Raw genomic sequence first — 27,132 nt, forward strand, 5'->3', positions numbered from 1 at the left:
ATGCCATTACTATGATAATTTTGCCAGATGTAGGAACCGTGCCAGATAATAATTGTCTGTATTCAGAGGTAATACAAAAATGTTCAGCATCATATGTATAAGAGAGCAGATAATGTAGTGTTGTCTGATATTTTAGACCAAGAGTCATGTCACTAGTAACTTCATTCCACTGTTCAGATAAATACTGGAGTCTTCATTCACTGAAAATACCATTGTGCACAAATAAATTAGCTTAAGAAGCCTATACAAGAGCTAATGGGTAACAGTCAAAGGCTACTTCAATAAATTTGAGCAAATATTAACTTAAAATCATTAGATCTGATCAACCACTGTCCAAAATACTACCATTTTGAAACTTAGGTTTTTATGAAAGCAATGGCAACTGGTAAATTTTCCATCAGATCTACAGTAATTGTAAAGTAACCTACTGGGCATGTACAGTAATTTTTGTATCAAGAATGAGTGACATATCAAGTAACTTATTCAAAGTACTGTATGTTTGAATTATCAATACTGTGTGTTTATTGCACAAGTATCAGGACAGGTTTTGATTCATGACATTTACTTGTGAAAATGTAATGAAACAGTTAATATGCTACAGGTAAAATTAACTGCTATTAGTACAGCAAATATTTACCAGTATGTTTCATAAGTAGCGTTTTGTGTTTATTGGCAATAAATACAATACAAGTAAAGTGTATAATGGCTTGGGTGGTTTTGTAATTAATTGTGAAAGTGTTTATGGAGCTCCTCTTGAATAATCAAGAAGCCACTTAAGGATGATTGTGCTAAGCAAGTTCCCTAAAAGTTTAATCCATGTCAACTTTCATTAGACGTAACTTGAATTTCATGAAAAATAAAGGGTAAAAGTACAATACCTTACTTTCATACAAAACTGTGTATACATTTTGTACAGGATTTTTCTGCATGCTCCATCAGTGTCTTAATGAGAAAACAAGTGCATAGTACAGTGTATTTGCTGTGCTCATATACAGTAGGCTATTGTTCATTTGCAACCCATGAAAATTGATTCTTTCGTCAAACTTCTAACCATTGTCACATTTTGTTGTTAAGGATAGCTAAGAGTGCAGGTAGAGACCATTTCAGGCATTTATTTTGTTGGCGGTTTTACTTATTTTTCACGAAAAAGCAATTACATACAGCATACCATACTTTAACAAGTTAGTTCTGGAACATGTTATTGTTGGTGCTTTGAGCTGAATGAGTACGCTATTGTAAATAGGTTAACACTATTTGACTCAATCTTGCAGGGAACTAAATATGATTTTTAGACTACATTGGCCATTGTGAGGTGCATTCATAGTAGATGTCATAGAAGTGTGGTGAAGTTCAGTAGCCTTTCCTAACATAAATTTGAAATAGTTTTTCTTTATTTTGAATAAGGAAGTAAGTTATATTTAGTGTTGCCACAAAGGAGGGAGTATTATTATTGTTATTATATTATTATTATTATTCAGAAGATGAACTCTAGTCATATGGAAGAACCCCACAGGGGCTATTGATAAAAAATTCAAGCTTCCAAAGAATATGGTGTTTGTTAAGAAGAAAGAAGAGGAGGTAAAAGGAAACACATGAAGAGATTTTGCTTATTGAAAAAGAAAAAAATCATAAATAAATAAAAGTCTTGAAATGCAAGGAGAATAGTGTTAGGGTAACAATGCATTGCATTGTCGCCTGAACTGTTTGAAGTTCCTCAAGGAGTGTGTTCCAAAGTCCAACAGTGTAAGGGGTAAATGACTTCTGGAACTGAGGTCTACAGCGAGGCACATTTATTGCATATGGTGCTGCTGCTGCTGCTGCTCAGCAAATCTGGTTGCTCTCGGCAGGAAAATAGGATCAGGGGTCAATGGTGAAGGTGAAAAGTCTGTTAAAATACAATTTATGAAAAATTGATGAGACCATCCGTTGATGGTCCAAGTGATAACTGCTACTATTAGGAAACAGAAACATACCACCATGAATATGGTTGGCGAATATGAACCAGAAATTTATTTCTCAGCTACTAAAGCAATCAGAATTTAACTTGGCGTTAAATGGAGCTGCAGTACCAGTTTTATTAAGAGCCACCTTTGTGCAAATCCCTTTAGCATTTGACGTGATTACCATTGCCATTTGGGAGGGACACCATAAAGCCATGGAATTTTACTGTATAGATGTTAGTCTTTCACCAATGTCAATAAATGATAGAGTACGGTGAACCCCCCGTATTCGCGAGGGATGCGAACCCCCTCCCCCGCGAATAGCTAAAATCCGCGAATACTTAAAACCCCTCAAAAAACACTTGGAACTGCCCATTTTGATAGTTTAAACACAAGGAAAACCCTGTAAAAATGCTTATACCTGAGTATTTTAATAGTTTTATCACAAAGTGCATTTATTTGTGAAAATTATATGAAAATACAGTATAATTAGTGAACAATTCTCAGTGAAAAATACCGCGAATGGGCGAATTTTCCGCCAATAATGGGTAGATATGTTCCACAGAGAAACCTGCGAATGCGTGAGTCCTCGAATCATGAGAATGCGGATAAAGGGGGTTTACTGTAGATGGTTATCTTCATGTTAGGCTGTCTGTGACTGCAGTCCTCTTAATATTGTACTTTACTGTCTTCTGTGTTAACTGTTAACAAATGAAGCATTAGAAGACTTGAGGTAGTTTGATTGATGAGTAGATAGCGTGAGTGGAATGGTTGACTTCATTTTAATTTTTTTGTATCTTGCAGTCTAACAGTAACATGGGAAACTATTATTTGAATCCTGTAGATAATGGTCAGTAACATTTTTGGTAATGGCTACCTGCTCATGTTAGCCTTTAAGCTGTTAGTTATCTCAAATTAGTGAATAGTCTTAGTCAGAACTTTTTCTTCCCCCTAAAAAGGTAAGATCTCCTAATAGTAAAAGTACCAGAAAAATTTGTTTTAAGTCAGTGGATGTAAAGATGTGATGGTTCCTGTTCACCTGGATTGCAATTTAAGGAAACACGAACCTTCAGAATCAGATTGTTTTCCTTTTTTTAATTTTATCTTGGTCAGTATGAATTGACTACTGATGTGCACACTGTAGTTAGTGTATGCAAAAAATATCCCAGCATCATTTTAATTTTTATTGGCAGTTTTCAAATTCAAACAGTGCACTGTTCAAAGGGTGCATCCAATAAAATGGTACAACAGGTCAGCAAAGTTTCACCTGAACACCAAGACTAAAGAAATGTTGAGCCGAGGAGAATGTATACAGTAGTAGTAAGATAGTATAAGTAAAAATAAAGAATATAATGTAGAATCTACCAAGTAGATTCTGCATGAATGTTCCACATTTCCTTACCTGCTCAGTGTTCTTATTTTTGTTTAGTCCTTTGTCATTGTCATCTACCAGTTTAGTTACTTGGTTTTATCATATATTCAACCCTTGCTTTTAAAAGTTTATACAGTAGTCAACATAAAATTGAAGTACCCTCTTTGAACTATTTTGAATCTTTACTTTTTATTTTTATTTTTTTTTTTTATCCTATCTGTCTCATGGTTTGCTGTATATTGCGTATGCCATTTAGGTCATAATTGCTGTCAACAAGGAGGAGGATTTTATTTCTTTTGAACAACTTTATAACTAACACCCTACGTTTTGAAGTTGATGAATAGCCATCCTTACGTTGGTTATTTGTATTTCTTTTCCATGTCTGATTCCTCTGACTTTGATTTTAGATGGGTGTGTATCCATATTTTTCCTCTTCCTTGTGTTCTACACTTGAAGTTGTCAATATTTTTTATTTATTTTTTTCACTGGCAATTGAAAAGGAAATTGATGAACATTTTTCATTGATGACCTTGTTTTGGGGAAAGCTTTGGCTATCCCACTTGTTTTCATGCTATAATCAATAATGACAATATCTGTATCGTCCTTTAGCGTATTTGGTGAAAGTGGTTTTTTGCAATTTTGTAGAGAATCAATATTTTCCTTATGACCAGCCATGGTTTGATGATACATGTAGACGAACCTACCATAACAAACAGTCCAAATTCAGTATTTGCAAATCTTTACATGAAATTACACCATTTTTGTTGAGTCTTGCCTTGCTGAGAGAAATTACATTAATTCCATGCAAAGGAAATTTGAAAGAAACTGGTACCTGCAATGCTCTTTTAGACTTGACATGCCATGTGCAAGGGAACCTTGATAAAGGATTTTGAGCGCAGAGCAATTCAAGTGGGTTTTAGTGCTGCGATTTTGTAAATCACAAGGCACTTATTTATAATCGTGAGAATCTTGGATTCGATATGTTTTAGGATTACCATTTATAAACCTTGGAATCTTGGAATGGGTGGATATGTTTTAGGATTATTTAAAGATTTCCTTACAGTTAGGCAGCAGCGAGTTGCTGTTGATGGGATCAGTAGTAAACCAAGACCTATTGTGTATGGAGTTCCACAGGGTACTGTTCTTGGTCCGCTGATATGATTGTTCAGTATGCTGATGATGCAACACTTGTGGGTGTAATATAGTCTCCACTTAAGAGAAATGAAGCTACCCTCAGCCTCAGTTGGGACATGGACCGGGTCAGTGAATGGTGTGGTCGGTGGGGTATGAGGCTGAACCCGAGTAAAATGAAACCATTATCGATTAGCGGATCTCTTACAGGTTTAACATCCCATCCTCCCCTTCAGGTTGATGGGATTTTGCTGAATTAGTCTGAAAGTTTAACTCTTCTAGGTGTAACTTTTGACGAAATCTCACTTTTGAGAAACGTAATACAAATTTCAGCAAATGCTTCATGAAAGTTAGGGTTTGTTCATAAGGCTTCATATATTTATAATAGTGATAAAATCGATGCAACCTATTGTAGGTCATTAGTGCTTCCTTTACTAGAATACTGTTCTCTGGTGTGGAGGTCTGCTTTTGGCAGAGGTTTATTTTAGATGGAATGGTTTGTTGTGGTAGGTTTCTGATTCCTAATATTAGCCGTTATAACTTTGATCATTGACGGATGGTCTCTTGTCTGTCACTTTTCATAAGTTGTATTTTAACTTTTAACGTTCACAGTTTATCCCTGACCCCTTTTTCCCTGCCAAGAGCAACCAGATTTACTGAACAGCAGCACCAATATGCAGTATATATGCCTCACTGTCAAACTTCTCAGGTTCAGAGGACTTTATTCCTTGCACCGTTGGACTGTAGTGTTGAACAGCCTCCCATAGGATGTCTTGCAATTGGAACTTCAGAAGTTGAAGCGAAGATGAAATGCATTACTACCCTGACGCAATTCGACATGTATTTAATATTTTATGTATATTTGTTTATTAATTTGTGAATTTATCTATTTTTCTAATAACATTTCCTCTTTCTGTATTTCCAATTACCTTATGTTACTTTTGAATTGAACACCATATTATTTGGAAGCTTGAATTTCAAGTCAATGGCCCTTTGGGCTTGTTCCATATGAATAGGGTTCATTTTCTGAATAATAATAATAATAATAACAGCAACAACAACAACAATAACAATAATAATAATAATAATAATTAGTTGTCAGCTGCAAATATTTTATTGGAATGGTTATCGACTATAGAGTATGAATCACAATTTTTTTATATGTATGGGAAAGTGATAATTGAATTGGTACATTCCTGTGATATATAAGTAGTTCATTGCTATCCCTGATTGTATGGTAAGTTCACTCAGATTTTGAAGGTTCCCAGAGTCAGATAAGGGATGTAGAAATGCTTTCTATAACACACTTTTGTAGCTTAGTAGTGTAATTAGCAATTCGGCTTTGAAAGCTTGCAAACTTGACAACTTGGAATTTCTTTTTTGTGAAATAGAATTATGTGAATGTGTAGAGTAGGTTTGGGATGCGCACTGTAGACCTGTTTCATTATTGGAAGCATCTTTTATCACATTTAAATAAAATAAGCTTAAAATTTGAGGGAGGGAAGTGGGCAGGAATAGCTGGGTTGATAACAGAGTATGGACCTCTTAACATAATGATGATCTAGAAAATTTAGGAGAGTGCAAATAAAGTCTGCTGTAATCATTCACTCAAGTAGGACATGAATTAAGGTAAAAAAAAATTTTTTTATGCATACTACAGTAACTCTCTTCAGGCCATTACTGTATACAAAATTACTTTTTTTCCTGCCTCTTTCGTTTTGTGTCATGGTCAGTAAGAAAAGTTGCAGTGTCTTTTAAATAGCCGTTATTTGTGGGAAACAAGACTTAGTATTGATAAGGAAAGAAGTCTGGGCCAAGAAGAGCTCTTTGAAGTATTGATAAGGGGAGATGGTTGGGCCAAGAAGTGCTCTTTGAAGTCAAAAGTTAAGAGCTGTATTGGATGAATATGGATTTGAGATCAGTTGAACTGTAGCCAGAATAATACTCTGAGAAGAGATGCAATTAGAGTCCTAATGTAGTGTAGAGAGAGGGAAGAATTTATGAATTGTGAAATGAAAGCAGTGTTACCTGAATTAGGAGAGAAACATTTCTTAGAGAAATGGCTTGACAGAGATGTAGAAAATAGTTCTCTCGGAAGAAAGTAATTTTTATCAGTTTGAGGAAGTTTGGAATTATCCAGACATCCAGAATGAGAGGAGAAAAGGTTTAATTAGATTACTTTTGCATCAGATAGAAGAGAACTATAATGTGTTTGGGGTTTTCAAGGAGTCAGAGTTAATGTTACCAGATCTGTAATTTCTTGTCCTTAGACTATCTAGCAGATAAAGTGTAGATGATATCATTGCTTCATGCCCATGCTATTGGGCAAATTTTGCTCATGACTGACACAGACACGATGCTCATTTGCTGCATGAGGAACATTTTGCCTGTCGTCCAGCTACCCTCCATATGGGTATTATGGCAACTGCTCAGAGGGAGGGATAGAGTGAGAAATGATACAATAATGGAACTTACAGAAGTTCAATATATATGCATATATAGATGAAATGTTGATGAAAGGGAGATAGGGATGGCTTGAAAGTGTCCTTCACTCCACGTGTGGGTGAATATTATATACATGATAATGTCAGTTGGGCTTCTGTGGACCAAGAGATGGGAGGCTGAATGTTTGTGGAGGATTAGCCACAGGAAAGACATTTTAAAGTGCAGGGGATGAAGGTTTTAGGTGCAAAGTGATTGTTTGGTGTTAAGACTGTTGAATAAGGATTGCAGAATAGTAGTGATACAGCTATCAGATAGATATGATTGATGAATATAATTTAGAATGGGTTGACCTAGTGCCTCTTCTTGAAAGGATTACTGATTAAAGGTGTCAGTTTCTTCATTAACATTTTTTCAAGATTATACTAAAGTTCTTTTTGCCACTTGCAGTGCTTGAATCTTTAAAGTTTTATGCCAGGAGTCATTCTCGGGTAACAAGATAATATCCATTCTGCACAGAATTTTGAAGAATTTTTTGCAGAGAAATTTTATCAACTTTGAGCTACATACATGAAGCTCTGCAAACAGATATGAAGGGTATACAGTAATTAATATATATATATATATATATATATATATATATATATATATATATATATATATATATATATATATATATATATATATATATATAATATATATATAACGTATATATATGTCTGAGCTAGGAATGATTTGGCTGGCTTGCACTTAGCTAGCTTAGAAATTTCACAAATCGTGTGTGATAATTTTGTTAAATTAAGGTGTTTTCTTTTGAGACTTGTGGGTCCTACAGTACTTTACAGGTACTGTATAAGCTTATGCCTAGGCTGTAATTTTCATAATATTTAGAGTAATATTAAGCATAATAATAGATAAAGTCGGTCCTTTCAGGCTGGTTGTATCCTTATGTGCATATATGAAAGGTAGATATGTAGGGGGCAGGCAGTGTGACAGTAAGAACCAGCTTGTGGACAACTTCCTTTTTGAGTTGTGGTTGTAAGGCTTGTTCCAAATTGAAGTTTGCTTGTTTAAAACAAACATAAATTTGTTTATTCAAAACAAGTCTTTAAATCTTGAAAAGTCCATGTGGTTAAATTAAAATGGAATTAGTAGAGGCAGGAAATAGTTAGCTGTTAAAAGGGAGGGGATATGAAAAAGCATCGTAAAAGTTGTCATTGATGTCTTTGATATTGAGCAAGAACAATTAAGCTCTGTGGATGATGATGATGATGATGTGGGGATGTGGGTTATGGGCTGGCTGTGAAGTGGTAAAGAATATGTAGAACTTCAATGCAAGGCTGTATGCTTGTTTGGACATGGCAGTTTGTTCTGAAAGCATCTTGAAATAGTGGAATTCTCCAAAGAGCATCTGTTATTCCACATTTGACTTACTGTAGTTAGTTTGTATTCAGTCAAGTGGGCTAACACTATCAGTCAGTGTATTATGGAGACTTTATTTCAAATTTTGTGTGTGTGTTTTCAAGATTTATCTAGAAAAGAATATGTTTATAGTTATATAACATTCCATAAGTTGGGCTTCAACTTGTGATTAAGCAATTAACATACTTTATAACTTGTCACCTTTTGTTTAATAATTTCTGATATTCGCGACTTAATTTTTTTTAAATGTCTGTGTTGAATCTTTTAGCAAAAGTATTCAGCAGCTGACAGATCTTTGCCCAGTCTACCATAGCTTTAGTTGAAATGTTGAGCAAGACATGGCCAAGTGTATAAAAGATAGGCCAAATAAATTTTCATTGTTGTTACTGGGTGAGTCTCAATAGGCTGGGGTTTAATTATGTAGAACTTAATTTGTAAAAATTTTTATGTCCTTGAAATGCTAGGATGATTACACAAGTTTCTAGGGCGAAGAAAATGTGAACAGCGTAATTTTTTGTGCCATATATTTAAAAAAAAAAAGAATAGCATTTGTGAGTTTTTATCAGCGTGTGTTTTAGTATCTGATGTTTTTACTGAAGGGGCTAAGTAATGTTGTACAGTGGTAGTTTTAAACTGTCTCTATCACATGGATGTTATCACTGGGCTGATCAACACTTGACAGGTTTTTGTGAATTACAGGAGTTGCAAGTTTGTAAACACAAGTGCCTTTAATGTGGTTTAATGTAAGAAAAACTAAAGTTGGAAGATTTTGAAATATTAACATCAGTATTTGACTAAGAAAGGAAATAATTATCATGTAATGCCCGAGTGTTGTGTTTTATGTCACTGTCAGTGTGATGAATGCCTGAGTGATGTATTTTTACATCACTGTTAGTTGGATACTTTAGACATTGTAGTAGCAAACTTTTCCTAGTGTTAGCGTTTTTCAACACATCTAAAAGGTCAAGATATTTTTGAAGCAAATAGCATACTGTATTGAGTGAATAATCAGCAGTTTTAAAAGACTGTCTGAGGAAAAATTCTTTAGAAATTATGGCTATCAATCTCTCCAAACCCTGGAGTGCCACTGAAGGGCTCTATTGGCCCCAGTGTCTGGGCTTGCACCAACTGTATATATCCTGAAAAGCAAGTGCCATCCACATCAAACTCAAAATCTGGCTAATCCTGAAATAGCAAGCAACTCCAAGTTACATGGATGATTGGCACCTTTGATGATGCTGGTATGTGGCCTTGGGTCTACAGTATCTATGCCTTTCAAGATATACTGTAGAAATGTTTGTGTAACTAGAGAGTGGTTTCCTTAAATGAGGCTATTTGTGTTTAATGGATTCATAATAAACAAGCACAGCTTGCATAGCCTAATGGGCAGTAGAGAAGCTAAAATCGGGAATGCACAAGTAAAAAAAAAAAAAAAAAAAAAGTTTCAATTTGATATTTGTTATAGCTTGAGTTTAATATGACTGATGACAAGTGTAGTTATTAATTTTTTGTATATGATACTTTTGGGCTTTTTCCTCTGTGATCAGTCTCCGTACTTCAACTTTGCTGCTTGCAATATTTGCAGTTGTCTTTTTCTGTGGTACTTTCTTGCAGTGTTTCTAGTGCTTAGAATAATCATAACATTGTGGTTAGCTAATAATTCAAGAGCATATTGTATACAAGCTTTGTAATATGAAAGGTATTCTGTGTGAAAGCTATTCAGTTCTTGTATTTATTGTTTGTTTTAGGTACTTGGATTTGGTATTTCCCTTTGGGATGTTACCCTTGGCATGATCCATATGACCTCTGAAATGAGGGATAACTTTTTGGGTGGTTAGCATTGTTAGGCTTGGATAGCAATCTGGGTAGGTTTTATTCAGTATAATATTTAATATCCAATAGTTTTCATAGTTTTTCTCTATATAATTAGGTTCTTTTATTGGCCATGATGTGTGTGTGGATTGGTCTAGTTGACATATAGAGCAATATAATATTCCATGTCACTGAGCAAATTGAGACATTGTGTACTGCAGTCTAGTAATATGGTGTATGCCTGACCCATAATCTGGTGAATTTATTTGTGGGGGATTATCTGACATCTCTAAAATCTGTCATCTTTGATAAATGACAAAATGCCACGTAAAGTAATATTAGCTCATCTTCAAATTGCTCACACTTGAGCAGAATTTTGAGTAAATATATTAAATGTCAACTAGCAGTAGATGTCAAGTTCTGTAAACGTTTAAAAATTTGTGAGAGTTTCATTGTTTTTGGTATATATGTTCTATAATGAAATTTGTAAGGGACTACAGTGTATTAAATGCTGTTGTAATTACAACAGAAAGCCCTTCTGGCCATCCTTATCCTGGTTAAACTCCTTGACAATAAGATAATGATGATAATGCTGTTCATTAAATAAATCAGTTATATGTCCACAAATGTGTTCTGTAATACGGTGCTGAGACATTTAGACGACGTGCCATGATTAGTACATTGTAAAGAAACAAATTAGGGATGTGACAAAGTGTTAAGATTAGGAAAGTACTGTAAGTGCAAAAGCACTCGAGAGGAAAAAAGGAGAAGTGTAGCTACTTCTGAAATGTCATAGTATTAGTGATAGTTGCATAATAGTTAGGAGTGGGTTATTAAAGTAACAGATTGTGTGTGCGTTGTACTGCCATTAAGTATTTAGTAGCGAAGTGTGGTTAGATATTTTGTTCTGGAGAAAAAAAATACTTAGCTAATTGGTCAAAGGGCATTTCTTTTTCATTCTTGATATTTTATGGATCAGAGGACAATTATATTTGATGGTAGGACATCAAAATTTCGATCGTTATTAAAGCTAAATTGTTAATGTCATAGTACATGAATGTGGCAGATTGATTGTTCACCAAGGACCCAAATAAAAGATCCTATAAATGTTGACTCAGCCAAGGATGATGTAGATTTAGCAGTGTCATACTATGAGTTTCTATACCCCAAAATGCTTTATACTTACATTAATGGCAGTACAGTATTTATTACTGTACATATAAGAGTGAGATGTGAAGGGGGAGGGGGGGAGTATGAGGGAAAAAAATTACCTGGAGGTGTTTGCTTCATGTTAAGAGAACTCTGATAGTGGTATTTGACAACTTTCCTATTTTGTCAGCTAAACCTAAAAATAATGAGCAAGAATGTTTTAGAGTGAAAAATGGTTTAATGTGCCTGCTGGTGTCACCTTGCAGGAATGCACATTGTATGCACACTTAAAAAAAATGACTGATTGGAACCCCAGGTATTCATTCAGGGCAGTGACCTGTGCATAGCCCATCAGTTTATGGATGGCCTTGGGTAGATGGTCTTGGTGGTTAGTGTAACTTGATGCATGAAGCACAGTGATAGATCCCATACTAAAGGGTGCCAGCACTGCCGCTCAGAATACTTTGGGAGGGTGGGGTTGCACTTTCAGCCTGGCATCCAGCACTACCAGTGCCAGTGGAACTTCTTATTTTTTTTTTGGGGGGGGTGTGGGGGTTGCTTAAGGTAGAAAAACCTTGTTGCAAAGACTTGGAAACACAAAGGCGGTAGACCCTAATGTTCCTATTATGCTAGTGAGGGTGTGCAAATGGTTGAGAGTGTAGTAACCCCGGTACTGGAAAATGGTAAGTAAAGATAGTCAGAGGGTTCAGTGGAAGAGATGAAGGAACCAAGGCCAGTTGTGTATACAACAAAGTAAAAACGGGGTTATTGCAGTGACCAATAGATAGGGAGAAATTTAAACAGGGGTGTTGGTAGTAAATTGCAAGGAAAAATAAATAAAATGAAGCTAGGAACAATAATATTCCAAAAAGGAGAGCATATTCTCAAAAGTTAAAATAAATTTTGAAGTTATCTTAGGATTTTTAATTCTGTGTCTTTTGGCTCATAAGTATTGCATAAGACAAAAGTAAAGTAATATACAATATGAACTTTAACACCTTGCAAATTGTTATAAATTTCTTGAATGATTCTTTATATAAGGTTAGTGCTGTTTATACAATCTATTTTAATAAAATAAAAAAAGAAAATAAATCTCCAGGTGTTATGAAGTTATTTTTTCCTGATTAGTTATAATTGCTGTCATTTTAGATTTGCATAGTTTGATTGTTTATGCATTTTAACTCAGTGTGTTCAATGAAGGGAAACTTCAAAATAAAAAGGCCACAGGATGAGTTGAAGTTAGCCATATAAAGATGCATACTGTATACCATACAATTTTTTATTTTTCACCATGTAAATCTAAATTGCAAGTGAAGGATAGATTTTTATTGCTATTTAAGCCAGCGATTTCACAGAAATAGCCTTGCAGCACAGAATTAGGGTACTGTTATTTATTTTTGAAACTGCTGTGGTTTTCTTAAGTATTTGCAACAAAATCTTTTATTTTGTAAATGGCAGTATTGTACTTAAGATACAGTATTAATAAAAAATTTAACCAAGAAAATAGTGGCTAGTAATCTCAAAATTTTTCTTGACTTGTGATGGATAAAATTTTTATCTTTGCTTCATATGGTAATTACGTGAGTGTAGTTGAGTTTTTTGCGCTAAAACAGGTTTAGTAAAGTTGCATTAACAAAATAAGCTAATAGATTTAGATTTATGATGTAGTAAATGAAATGGTTTTCAGTAACTAACCTGATCTCTTCATGACAAGGATGGTTGGAAGGCTTAGTATTTCTTGTACAGTGCACTACCTGTATACCATTTACATTTTGGGCCACAGTATACTAAATAATGATGATGAGATCTTAAAAAAGTTCAGTACTGAATTTGCAAAAGGAACAGATAGATATGAGGGCATCTGGGGAAACTATGGAATCTTGCCAAGTACATGCCATACCTACCCGAGGCAATCAACAGACGGCTCTCACCTGCTGTGCTTATTTCAGATTGGCACTTTCAAACTTTTATGTCCCACTGTTATGAGACTGTTCTAGGTGATCTCTTCCAAATATATCAGAATTATATAATAAAATGATTATTTCATGTAAGGTTGACATGAAACTTATGCCTTCCTTATAGTACAGTACTTGAATAAATACTGAAATACCTTTGAAATAAGAGAGATTCATCCCTTACCTGACTGATGAAAAGTTTAATGTGTGTTTTATTTAGAAAGTAATTGATTTGAAATAAGATCAGAAAAATTTATCCAACTACTCTTAAGATGAATTGGAGGACAGCCTTGTAACTTTAATGTACCATGTTTGCATTGTTTAGTTTCATTTCAAAAGCAAATTTTAAATACATGAATTTAATCTCATTAATGAATGGTAAAGGATAAAACTCCAAGTTGATGGAGTGACTGTGTATTTAGATGCTCTGGAGGAATTGCACAACTAAAGTAGCCCAACCTCTGGTAGAAAAGTTTATATTGTACTCTAAAACCAATGGACTGTATAAACCTTGATTTAAACTCAATCTACGAATCACATATAGGGTTGGGTTGAAGGAAATTTGCAGAAATGCCAACACACAGACATTTACCAGAAAAAAAAAAAAATTGTTTCTAGACATCCCATACAACATGGTATGGCTGTTATTGTGAAAAATTTGAATTTTCTTGAGAATAACTTGGTCATGTGCTGTTTATGTAACTTACAAAGGGTGACATTTAAAAAACATGAAGCCTTTCTTGGTTTTATTGGTGATGTAGTAGAGGTTCTTTGAAGTTCCTTTTTTTCCCATTGCTCTTTGTGTAGGTTTTGGACATTTTTAACTAGTTCCTTTTTACATTATTCATGAATAAACCTTTCTAGTCAAGTTCATGAGAGAATACAAGTGTGAGTGAGTTCATGAAACTCATAATACACAAATCTCTTCATTTGGTACACAAATTTGTAATATTACAGTGCTTGCTAAAACTCCGTTTCAGTCAATATGATAGGTTCCACTTATGTATACGGGAAGAAATTGTATAGTTTAATTAACAACATACCTCTGTGATGAAAATTTTTGCGTGAGATTGTAATTAGTATAAGTTAGCAGTTTGTGTTACAGGGATGTAATGATGTAGCATTTTTAAGTGTTATGCTTTTCATAAACCTACGAAATGTATATGTTTGTTGATTGTATTTAATGGTATTACAGTAGATTTTGTTGTATGTTAGCATGATCAGTTTTAGTTTACCAAGTTTACTTTCTTATTGTAATTTTTTTACATTTTATTTTTCAAATTTTAATGTATTGCAACATATTTTTAGAGTCTGAACCACTGAGTCAATTTTCTCAAGCAATATGGGACAAATATTTGGTTGCTTATTTTTCTAGTAACTCTATCAGTACATGATGCTGTATTTTAGAGTAATTCTTTTTGCCAGGCTTGGGTTGGGTTAAGCAAAAGGCTGGCAGTAGCCACTTTCAATATAGTAGTTTCAGAAATGTTTCCCTTTTTTTTTTTTTTTTTTGTATTTCATTAATACAATTATTTTAAAGTAAATTTTTCTTGTTTTTTCCAGAAGAGGGGATGAGGAAGAAGAGGAGGGCAGTCAGGAAAGTGCCCCTGTTAATAATGGTTCATTAACATCTGATGAAGCTACAGCTGAAGAGGAGAATCAGGAAGCAAGAACTGAAGATGTACCCACCTCAACAGCATCCAACAATGTTATGGATTTATCCAGTAGTCAGCCTGCTACCAATAAGAGAGCAAGGGAAGGTAAGTGTCATAGGTGCATATTTACCGTTTACATATCCAATCTATGCCGGGACAAATTACATATCCAAACTATGACAAGACAAATTTAAATTCCAAGGCTGAGAATTTAGTGATGTTGGTTGAATGTCTGCTTTATGCCGAGACAAATTTAAATTCCCATGCTGAGAAGTTGTGATGTTGGTTGAAAGTCTGCTTTATTCTTTTTTTTATTTGTCTTGAAAATGTATCTTGAAGATGCCATAATTGTGCCGCTGTTACTGGAGGGCTGGAAATCACATGCTTTCCTGATGTCGTCTTGCATTTTTGGGGTTGGGACAGTTAGCAGATTGTGCAGTAAAATGAATTAGGATTGTAATTATTTAGATATGAAGGTATATGCTGGTACCTTTGTCAAGCCTTTCCCATTATTCAAGAAATAACAAAAAGCATATTAATGAAATTGGCAGAATCAGAATATGACGCTGTTTTTATTGTATGTGGTCTTGTTATATTGACTTAGCCATTTGTGTGATTCTGATTTTTTGGTAATTTTATTATATTTTTTTTTTTTTTTTTTTTTTTTTTTTTTTTTTTTAAGTAATACAATATGTTACTGTTATGTTTCACTTGGTGCAGTATTTCCCATTTTTGGTGGAGCAACTAGAGTTACACATGCAGTTTATTCTCAGTGAATTAAGATTGATTCATATATTCTCAGGGAATAAAGATTGATTCATATATGAACTTCAGGCTGTAAACCAAGCACTGGCAATTCATTTAGGGCAATGAAGTGGCAGTTATAGTGGTTGGTGAGCAAGATAAAGAGATCCAGAAAATAAATAAGATTGAGCTCAAGGATCTAATAGTGAAAAAGAGAAAATGCCACAGTTAAACTAAGTAGTAATAGTTTGAGCTAGGACAGCACGATGAAAAAAGAAGTTGTAAAAGGCTAAAAAGTTGGGGGCAGCTAGGGCCCTAAGGGATGCTGCAGACACCATATAAAACAGTAATGTGAGGTGCACTGAGTATTCCTTTATGCTGTAAATGAAGAAGACACTTTTTGGTCATCCTAACAGACTTTCACTGGCAACTCCCCATCTTATAATGACAGTAAGCTTTCATAAACACTACAAGGCAACTTTTAAAGATGTGAAATTGTAGTTTAACAATACCGTCATTTGATATTTGGATATAATAAATAAGATTTGAAAATATGTGGAGTAGATAATGGTAATTGATTTTGCATTGTAATCAACCAATTAATATGGTTTCAATAATAGTATAAGTAATAGGTATTTTTGTAATATTTTAGCTCACCAATTATGGGTATGTATGATGGTTGTGAGCTGTTAGATGACCCAAGCCTGAATCCTCTTAATAGCTCACAATGATCAAAGCTTGAATCCTCTTAATAGCTCACAATGATCAAAGAATCTTAATTTGATGACACTTGCATATGTACAGTTCAATAGATCACTAGAAAGTTTACACTAAAATAGATTATCTTCATTTAGAATATTCACAAATATAATTCATATGTCAAGTGAAAGTTCTTTCATAACTGTTTTAGTAACATGAGATTTGAAAAAACCAAAGCACTGATGAAAATTGGATTCAGAAACTGTAATTCTGGAGCAATTGGATCTCTCATGGTCCCAATTTGATATTACCACAGCAGAAAATTTATTCATATTATGGGTGAGAAAGATCTCCAAATCTTTTCTTCTGTATTGATCTACTTTGTTTACTTCTAGAAGGAGAAGTCTGCCCTTAGTGCGACTTATATAGTATTCATAACGTAGCAGTGTAATGCACAAAAGGCATTTACATGAAAGTTTTTGTTCCCATTTCTTTTGTGAATAATTCAGAGTTTACTCTTAGAAGCACTAAAAATTGGCTTAAATTTTTATGTGCATTGCGAACAAAGGTGTTTTCCATTGATTTTGTTCTGCATTTTGTTTGTCTACTTAATAATTGTCCTTTTAGCCATGAGAACTAAAGTATAAGGGTAGCAGGTAAACTATTATTTTTGTTAGGAAAGTAAATATTTTTTGTCAGTCAACAGTTTACAGTTAATTCAGTTTCTAATGTGGCTATACATTTATTTGTAATTGTTGAATAATAGCAGCAGGAAAGTTTAAACAACTACTGTACATGCAAACCAATAATGAATAACCACACCAGAGGTAAAAGTCCCAGAAATTAATTAAAATCTATCAGAACCAGATACTGAATGCTTTAACAAATGTGAATCTCTGGCCCCTTGATGCAAAGTTTTGTCACATGTCAATTTTAGCTGTTGATGGGTAACCATGAAATTCAAAGTAGTGGTGAATGCCTTGACAGTAAACGTAATGCTGGAGTCACTTTGTGGTCGTAGCTTTTCCTAATATGAATAAAACGGAAAAAATCTTAATATGAAGAGGACAAGGACACAGTTCATAATGGATAATCCACATTCTTGAACTATCGTAATGCCAATAATGTAAGAATGTTTTTGGTAATATTGGAATGATGACCTTTGAGAATCTTTGTGGGTATAGGGGGCCACTTGTAAATGTGGTGAATACCAACTCTTTGCAATTATTATAGTTCTAATTTACCCTGAAAACAATAAGGATAAAATGTGATATGCCCAATGTAACCAGGAAAGATTATAGTAAGCTTGATAAGTATATAGTGGGTTACATAGGACATTGAATTAACGTATTGTATTGGTTTACAAAAAAAAAAAATAATAATTTTGAATTTCTATCCTGGGAGATGAATTTGCAAACCATGGTCTGGTTTTATTGTTTCTCTCCATCTCAAATTGCTTGTCTCCGTGATCTATTAATTAAATTTGCTGCTTTTTGCCATGGCATATTTTGGGTGAACTTAGATCATTTTGATAATTTATAATTCAGAATCAACTCTACAAGGTCTCTTTCTATAGTTTGTTGAAGTTTGAGTCACTGTCAATTGCCAGTTATCTTTATATCTTAATTGTATTATTTTCTGGGAATCCTGACAAACAAATGCCAAGAAAGTCATTTTTGTTGAGTGTTGTGGAGTACAAGATAGTGAATCTTTAGGTGTGAAACATTGCAGTTTCATTTTTAGGATATGTGAAGAATTTTTCTTGTGAAAAATGAAATTTTAAATAGAATGAAGATTGTTTTTACCTCAGTCCTTGGTAATGGTAACTCTTGCTGGTATGGTGTGGTGTGTATGTTATTAAATCATATGAATCCATTATTTTTGTAAAGGTTATACATTGAGCATAGTTCATCAGGCCTTACATTTCCTATATTTTTATATGTCACTTTTTATTTGGATAAGTCTCAAAGGTTCTCTCGCCCTCTCTCTATCTCTCGTGATGCTTTTACTTTTTATTTTGCTCAGAGTGCTTTATTGACAATTTTTTTTAATCTTGTTTTTAGGTGAAGAGGAATCTGAAATATCAGGTGAAAGCGAAGCGCCACCTACATCTCGACCAAGGTTAGAAGCAGAAATCCAGAATAATACTCATGAAAATCATGAGTCTGAATCAAATGAAACGCCAAAAGTCAATGGGGTGGTCGTGTCCAACGGTTATGACTCGGACAACGGAGTCAGCGAAGGAAATGACAATGATGACGAAATGCCGCCAATAGCCCCCATAAAGGAGCTGAGCCCGGAGCAACTAGCAGAGAAGATGAAGCTGGTGCGTCAACTACAGGTAGAGCTTCGCAATGAGGAGATGAAGCTGGTACTCCTCAAGAAGGTCAGGCAGTCCCAGGTGAGGCCTGCAGCCACAGCTAGTAGGGTTTTGATTTTTGAGAGGAGTCACATCCATCCAACAGTTTAGAACCCAAATCAAAAGCAGTTAACTCTGAGATTGGTGTTAAGACTCACGTTGTTGTGACAAGATCAGCACTTTGAGACTTATATAATGCTTCACTGAGGAGTGTCCTTCCATGTTGGGGAGTATCAGCTCTATTGAAACATTGTGGAAGATTCATGCCTGATCATGCCATAATGAAATATTCCATAGATATCGACTGTACAGTGGAATGAACATACCTTATCGGTTCCTGTTCATTAACAAGACTTTTGAATGCAAGGAATATTTGATGCATTGTTCATTCCATACTTAGCAGGCGGCACTGAGCAGAAGACCAATCTTAGAAAACTATCCGAGTTGCGTTCTAAATTAATTTTTCAGCTAATTTATTTTGATTAAGATGCTGAGATCAATTAGGGTAAATATGAGTAAGGGAGTCACCCATTTTGTTGAGGCGCAGGTCACATAGGAAGCTGCTAGACTTAATGATATTGATTATGGTTCTTGTAGCTTTCAGTTCACTTGATGCAATTAGTCAAGTTTTTTCTATAAAGGTTGAGAGAGTGGAATGGGGATCCCATGGTTGATTATGAATGCCACTTTCACATTTACTAACTTCACCATCACCACCAAACGTATTCTTCCCCTGTGTTTTCAGTGTCGGTGCAATTCTTATCTGCCCCAGAAATCTTTACCCTCAATACTTGGGTCTTCTTGTTTTATGTTTTTCCTAGTTGGTTTATGTAGTGCTGATTTATCCAACTTTTTTCCATTGTATCAATTATATATTTATATTCTTAGTCATTGAAAGTGATGGCATTTGGTGTCAGTGTCTTTTCTAGATGACTCTAGTCTCATAGAAATAAACTCGAATAAATCCCCTATCCAACCTGACTCTAGCTTTTAATGTCTTTGGTTAAAGTACTATGTCTAACCCTTAATCTGTTACTGCATGTGAGATATGAGGAAAGAAAATGCTTGTTTGCTATTTATGGTTCATGTACAGCATGTTTTGGTTTGTGATACATATATGTACATAATATAAATTTATGGTTGTTTTGAAATATGTGGCCAGTTATAAGTGTGCATTTTTACAGATAATGAAGGAGAACGTCAGTGGAACAGCCAATGATGCAAAGGCCGCTCTCACTAAACTCCCATCAAATACTACTGCTACTAAGTTGCCACCTTCTCATCCTCCACCACTCATTAAGCCAGATTTGAGTGCAAAGGTAGGAAAGTTATGTGTAGTGTTGTTTTGTTAATTGGGTTACTAAATGTTCCTATTTCTAAATGTTGAGAGTTGTTTTATTAATGGCAATAAAAAAATAGGATCAGTTGAAGTAAGTGCTAGAGAATAGCCAAGGTTTCAGACGTAGGTGGTGAAAATGCATATCCTTTATGTGCCATATTTTTTTATATGTTTTATACTGCAGTCCATCTTTAGTTAGGTTTTTCTCTAATGGAATCGGATATCCTTTGCTCTGCGGAAATTGACATTTTACTATTCAGAAGGTGAAACCTATTCATTTGGCCCAATCTTTTTATCTTCTAATCATACTGCATCTTTTAATGGCTTCTCATCCCTCTCCAGTTTTCATGCATGAAAAAACTATTTCATTTGGTGATTACAAACCCATTATATTTTTATTTTTCCTCTTGTGCAATGGAGTCCTTGATCTTCCTCTTTGTGCATGTGTAGTACTCTTATGTTGACTTGGTTAACTTTTGTTCTTTCATGCAATTCCATGAAGGAAGAAGGCTTTTGTGTTGCTATCATGGGATTTAGTTTATATATGGTTTTCTTGATATCAAGTTGCAGAAGTAAGCATAATATGAAAAACTAAAAATGAAATTTAAAAAAGTGGTGAAGCTAAAATTGTGGAAAGTGACATTTCTAAGATCTGATGTGATGCATTTTATTAAACTGTGTTCTATTTAATGTAATATACAGTATTGTAAGGGGAAAAATATCACTGTTGAAATTGGACAAAATTTTACATCAGGGCTTGAATTATTCATATTAAAAAGGTGAACTACATGCCTAATTGCTGGAACCTCTTGAATCAAGAAAGGTTTTACAGAGAATCAATTCTTACTGGGCTTCTTTCCCTGATGGTGCCCTTGAGCATGTAGCAATGCTTTGAACTTCAAGGGAGCAGTAGAGGAAGGAAAATCACACTGATTATCCATCATCACATTCATGGGCAAATTTTTATGCCCTGATCCCAGGCACGAGTTATTGCAGGAGGAGGCATCAGACCACAGTGACCACATTTCATTAAAAGAATATTCACCGAAGTCGACTGGGTTATGGCTGTATACCTAGAAGACGAAGAGGCTGATCTTGAAGCCTTAGAATGGTACTTGTAGGATCCCTTTTTGGCAGACAGGAACTGTCTATGAACCATTGACTAATCCCACTGATTCAGCGTGGCTCCTGTGAAGATTTCCAGGATGCGCACAGAGGGTTGGGATCCTTAGCCAGGAGGATGTAAAACCATCAGAAACATTTGCTATAAACCTAAACATGTATACTCTGGCATATGATAACAACTGTGGCAAGAAAATGCTGTTCACTGTAAACTCTGTAGGTCATCATTTCTTAGCTTAAGAAATAAAGAAAAAGCCATAGCCAAATTGAGGAAAAATAGGTAACAATTTTAATAAATTTAAAGTGACAATTGTTAGAAAATGGGGATCGTGATTGAAATGAAAACCATTGCACACCTAGAACTTCAGATTGGTGCTTACTAGGAACAGCAGAATGCACACAGTAAAATGATAGAATCCCCTGCACAAATTGAAAATGTGCAGACCAAGGTGAAACATCCCTTAGAAATGAACCCACCCCAAAATTTTATTTTAAAGTAAGCAGTGATATAAATGACTTGAAACTAAATTCCAGGCCAGCATAACAACAGCGACTTTATACCTTGTTGCATAAAAGCTAGGTATCAGTCATAAGAGCATTGAGTATGCACTGCAAGGCTGTCTGGGTCCTCTAACTGGCACAAACTCATGCAAATATTCTTAATTGCACTGTGGAATGGCAGTACTGTATAAGGTCAGTAGGTTTGTAATGAACAACTTTTTTGGGGCTGTTATTTAAAAGAAATATTTTTTATATCTCATAAGGTTTCAGATGTCATTGTAGTATGTGCACTTGGAAATAGTTTAGGTCAGTCCTATGACTGGTTTGAAAGGCCAGTTTGCCAAAATGTATCCAACCCTTCTAGGATACAATGCATGTTAAGTGTGAATGCTGTCCAATCTAACCTTTGTGGGGGGATTGCAAAGCATGTTAAGTTTGAATGCTGTCCAATCTAACCATTGTGGAAGGGGTTGTTTAAATTAAAATATTGCCTTTTCAAAAAACAATTTTCTGTATATGGAACTTCATATTAATGGAGAATGAGGTAATGGGGAAATAGTGCTACCTTTCCACATTTGTAAAACTTTTTACGCAGTGTTGTAAGTTTATGAATAAATTTTCTGAAAAATTATGAAAACGATACAATTTCAAATACCATGAAATAGATTTACTGAGCCCTGTATATTTTATTAATATTTTAATACTTGAAAATATTGAATTTTCAGAACACTGTAGCTAGGTTTTACTCATAAGTGGTTAAAGCTTTCTTTGTTTGTTTTTGTAACTCGAGTTTTTTCATATTTATATCACAGGAAATGAGTCTTAAGCAGGTGGAAAATAGAGAAAGGACCTGTCTCAAAATTTTCCTTGTGTGTTCAGGGGCTTGAATGAGGGTTATCTTCTATCGAAACACCATTAGTGACCACAGAGTCTTGGAGATGGTGAAGAAGTTTGTTTTCTGTCCTCTCTTCCTCGTAACACATTGTGACATACCTTGAAATTTTGCTGTGTATTATTGTGCTGTTCTTGCCTTATTTAAATTTTGAATCTGCTCACCAGAATATATTTCATGCTTATTTTAGTATTGCAAGTAGACTGTTGCAGATCTGATACCATGGGACCAAGGAGGACCCAGATTAGTGAAAATTCTGAATTGCAGGATTACAGTACATCTTAAACAGTAGCTTATCACTTTATCATCCCTTTAGAGTACCATGTATCGCAAATGTTTGTGTCACATTTTGTTTAAAGTTTGACCGATGCATTCCCCAAATTTTCATTGTTTTTATCATATACGTACTCGGTTTACAATGTAAAACATTCTGTACAATCCACAGTAAGGCTAGGCTCTTTATTGCATCGGAACATTTGGCATTAAATTTTCAGATGCTCTCAAAGTATCACATAGTTTTATAGGCTATTACTTGAGATATATTCATTCAAAAACCAGTACCAAAAGAAGTTAACATTTTTATGAAATGTTGATTGAGGAATTTAAACGTGGGTGAACTGCATCAGAACAAAGAGGTACAATTCTTAAATTCTTCGGCACAGCAATCAATGTAACATAAGCTTCTAACAAAATACAGTGATAAGGTTTAAGAAAATATTTGCTCTGCAAAATTCCCAACAAAATTAAGTGAAGAAATGTTGACTGTAATGATGAACAGTAAGTGGAATAAAAAAGCTGTTAACAATATGAGAACTGCATCAAAACACCTCATAGGAGATTAGTGCCGTCTCCACCTCACAGTGCTCTGTAGGCATTACTTAGGTTCTTTGCAGCTTCCATTCAGCCTAACCGCAACCCCTTTTGTTCGTTTTACTGTACCTCATTCTTTGCAGCTTCCGTTCAGCCTAACTGCAACCCCTTTCGTTTATTTTACTGTACTTCCTTCATATCTTGCTTTCATCTTACTTTCCACTCTTGTAACAGTTGCAGTGTACATCCTTGATATGTTCTGTTTTGCTACTATATCCTCAGGCTACTGTCAGTCAGTTGGTTAAAGTATACCTTAGTTTTAACAGCTCTCCTAGGGCTGGCCCGAAGGATTAGACTTATTTTACGTGGCTTAGAACCAATTGGTTACTTAGCAACGGGACCTACAGCTTATGTGTGGAATCCAAACCACATTATAGCGAGAAATGAATTTCTATCACCAGAAATAAATTCCTCTAATTCTTCTTTAGCCGGCCGGAGACATAAACTTGGGCCTAGCGAGTGCTAGCCCACAACTCTATTGACTCGCCTAACGAAGAACTCAGACAGTTGGTGAAGTACTTTGGTACATAATTGTTGGTGAATAAATGTTAATGGTGTTAATGTGCCTGTTGTCTTTGACTTATACAGCCACTTCACTTTATTGCCACCTCCATTTTGTATTTGTTGATCCTAAACATGCATTTCAGCATAAGTTTTCATGCCCTCCCCCCTTCCCCCTAATGCTGGCGCTAATGTTGGGGTTCTAAGAGTTTTTAATTTCATTATGTTCTATTTTTGCAACTTCATTCTGAGGTAGTCTAGCACTGTGTATCCTGTACTTTCAGTACTCTATGCCATTGTTTTGTAGTGATTCTTTCTGAGGTAGTCTAGTATATCCTCTATTTTCAGCACTCTGTTCTACTGTTTAGTAGTGGTTCTAGAGGGATAGAATTGTTGAAGTAGTTATGAGTTGCCCCTAGGCTTCCGGCACTAGCACAAGGTACTGCAGTAATCAAATAAAAGTTTTATGTTTCAGAGTTTGAAAACCTGCTGCCCCCAGAATTTTGGTCTTTGATGTTTTGAAGATTTATTAAAATCTTTGCATCACAAACAAGTCTTAGTTCTTGAATCACGAATGGAAGTGGGTCCAGTTGGTGGGTGAGGATACATGAAGGATGGGTTTTAAGGTGTAATTTACTATTTGCGAGACGCTTGTTGAAAGTGCACATTTAATGATAATTTTAAGCCAGACTAGGTTATGGAATCAGTATCACTGGAAGTGTTATGATAAATTTAAGCCAGACTAGGTTATGGAATCAATATCACTGGAAGTGTTATGATAAATTTGAGCCTGACTAGGTTATGGAGTCATCATCACTGGAAATGTTATGATAATTTAAGCCAGTCTAGGTTATGGAATCATCATCACTGTAAGTATTATAATAAATTTAAGCCAGACTAGTTTATGGAATCATTATCACTGGAGTGTTGGTATTGGCAACCAGAAGCTACTGATGTACAGTACCTTTGATCTGTGTAAAGGTTGCAGGTATGTAAGGCCAACCACGTTACTGTTCTACAAACACAGTACAGTATATGATTGCAGCATACCAGCCTCACTGTTAGCGTATTGTAGTAAGTTGCCAAAGGCCATTTAGAGACCCAGCAGTGTCTAGTCTTGGGTGGTTTAAGTCGAGAAATAAAAATACAAGGTTCTCTTGTACCGTCATGCTCAGTTGACCTCAAGTTTCTCCCATAGACTCTGGAAAATATGAGAGAATCATGTATGCATTTCATTACCCTCGGCTTGTAGCAACTCTCGGCACATCTTAGCAATTTCAATGTTACTACATATGCAGCCGTAAAGAAAAACGGAACTTTCATATTAGAAGGGATACGTATTAAGGTTTTATGAAGAAAGTTTGAGTAGTCTTTTCTTCTTTGAATTACATTCAACACCATTTGTGGTATCGAGAGAGTTCTTTTAAAAATGATAGCAGGAGCTCTTCGGCAATTGGGTTTTGCCTTTGATATTTAAGAAATTATCATTTTCATGAACACTACAAAGAGTGCTGCTAAGTACTTCTGGAGATATTTTGAATACAGAATTGATGTACTGTAGAAGTACAAAACAGGTGTGTGTGTGTGTGTGTCAAAACATTGCCTTTTGTCTTCTGGGTTGTTAGCTGATTAACCCGTAGGTGGTACAAAATGAACCGTGACTTAATACAAGATATGTTGTCACAACTTAATACAAGATATTTTGTCACAACATTAGGGAAATTTGTCTGTTTTTCTGTTGCACTAAGGAAGTGAAATTTAATCTTCCGGGAGGAACCTGGTATAGTGTACTTGTTACAGTTTTCAAAGCCTTTTGGGTATTAACCATTGGTTTATACAAATTTTAAAGACTTGAGTGTTTCTGCCACTGGTCACCATTTTTACTTCAAACATCCTGATAGCTACAACTTTGCTTTTTGGTAGTGGAGAAAAAAGAAATAGATTTTAAAGTGAACCTAAATTTTTTGGTGTTTGAAAAAGTTATGTGGAGTGATCATCTTGTGTAGTTCAAGTGCAAGAGAGTCTATTGAAATATTTCAGTATCTAGCAAAATAACTTTTCTATTGAAATATTTCAGTATCTAGCAAAATAACTTTTCTATTGAAATATTTCAGTATCTAGCAAAATAACTCGAGATATTCTGTAGCATTCATTTATGTTTTTAGGAATTTGTGTTATCAGCCATATGGATTGATAATACATTCTTTCTTTTCAGGCATCACTGTCAGCAATTCCTCCTCACATAAAAGCATCACGAGAGTACAAGCAGCAAGTGAAGATAATGGCTGCAGCATCATCTTCATCTACATCTAATGATTCATTATCAGACAGTGCTCTTCAAGCTAAAAGACATCTTTTGGCTAGAGGTAAGTGTTCAGATAGGTTTTTGGCTTGTCATATGCTAGTATGTGAGAACAAGAAAGAAATGAGTGAGAGTAGTTAACATTATTAATCTTTTGTGGGTTTTGTGATTATTCCATTCAAAACTTGGAGCAGTGTTGTAATGCTCAAAAAATTGAAAGCTGTGGGTTTTGTAAAGATAAGCTGATAAACTGTTTACTTTCAGGAACAACTTTGACCAGCACAGGTGGAAATAATGGTTCTAGCGGTAGCAGCAAATCCAGTTCCGGCATGAACAGTTCATCGTCTGCTTTATTATCAGGGCTTCCGGCCAATTTAAACCTCCCATTCAACTTGTCAAAAGAGGTTGAGATAATCCGAAAGGATTCCCCTGCTTCGTCGTCATCTCCTGGACCAGGTCCACGGGACTCTCCCTCCCAGGTGTCCATCTCCAAGGTGCGGACGTCTACCCCTCATCCCACACATCCATCAGTCGACCGTGCTCTCATAAAGGTTCGCACATCATCTCATGCTGCTCAGCCAGGCATTATTCTGCTGCCATGCTTACTCAGTTGTTATTACGGTAGTCCTTTTATTATGATTGCATTTAATTTGTTTCTTTCATTTCTTGATATTTTTGGCATTGACTAACAAACACTTTGGGCAAAAAAAAGGTGAAGGGTCTTGATTTGGTTCAAACTTGATTAATTGATTTATTTAATATTTGTTTTTCAAAGGAAGGTGTATTGCAACTTATTTCAAAAGCTGCTTCATTGTTGGAAACCTGGTTTTAGTTTGCAAATTATTTAATTACTCACCTCAGTCTTCAGTTAGGAGGTTATGGAAAGCAGCTGATTGAAGTTGTCATTTAATTAAGTAATATGTTT

At 35.0% G+C, this 27,132-nt stretch overlaps 1 protein-coding gene across 50 annotated transcripts in view; it reads left to right on the plus strand.

The window, feature by feature from the left end:
- simj (simjang) overlaps window positions 1-27,132 on the plus strand; it is a 52,745-nt gene that overhangs the window by 8,946 nt on the left and 16,667 nt on the right. For 14 of the 50 annotated variants that reach the window (XM_067096728.1, XM_067096735.1, XM_067096731.1 and 11 more), the window contains 5 exons: window positions 14,787-14,983; window positions 18,385-18,722; window positions 19,865-19,999; window positions 26,121-26,271; window positions 26,472-26,758. In XM_067096728.1, the coding sequence (XP_066952829.1) occupies window positions 14,787-14,983; window positions 18,385-18,722; window positions 19,865-19,999; window positions 26,121-26,271; window positions 26,472-26,758 (1,108 nt within the window). The remainder of the gene's footprint in view (window positions 1-14,786; window positions 14,984-18,384; window positions 18,723-19,864; window positions 20,000-26,120; window positions 26,272-26,471; window positions 26,759-27,132) is intronic. The other 36 variants (XM_067096754.1, XM_067096744.1, XM_067096759.1 and 33 more) reach the window with 5 other exon arrangements.

Source organism: Macrobrachium rosenbergii, chromosome 53 (genome assembly GCF_040412425.1).
Source record: "Macrobrachium rosenbergii isolate ZJJX-2024 chromosome 53, ASM4041242v1, whole genome shotgun sequence".
In the NCBI taxonomy this organism is placed as follows: domain Eukaryota; kingdom Metazoa; phylum Arthropoda; class Malacostraca; order Decapoda; family Palaemonidae; genus Macrobrachium; species Macrobrachium rosenbergii.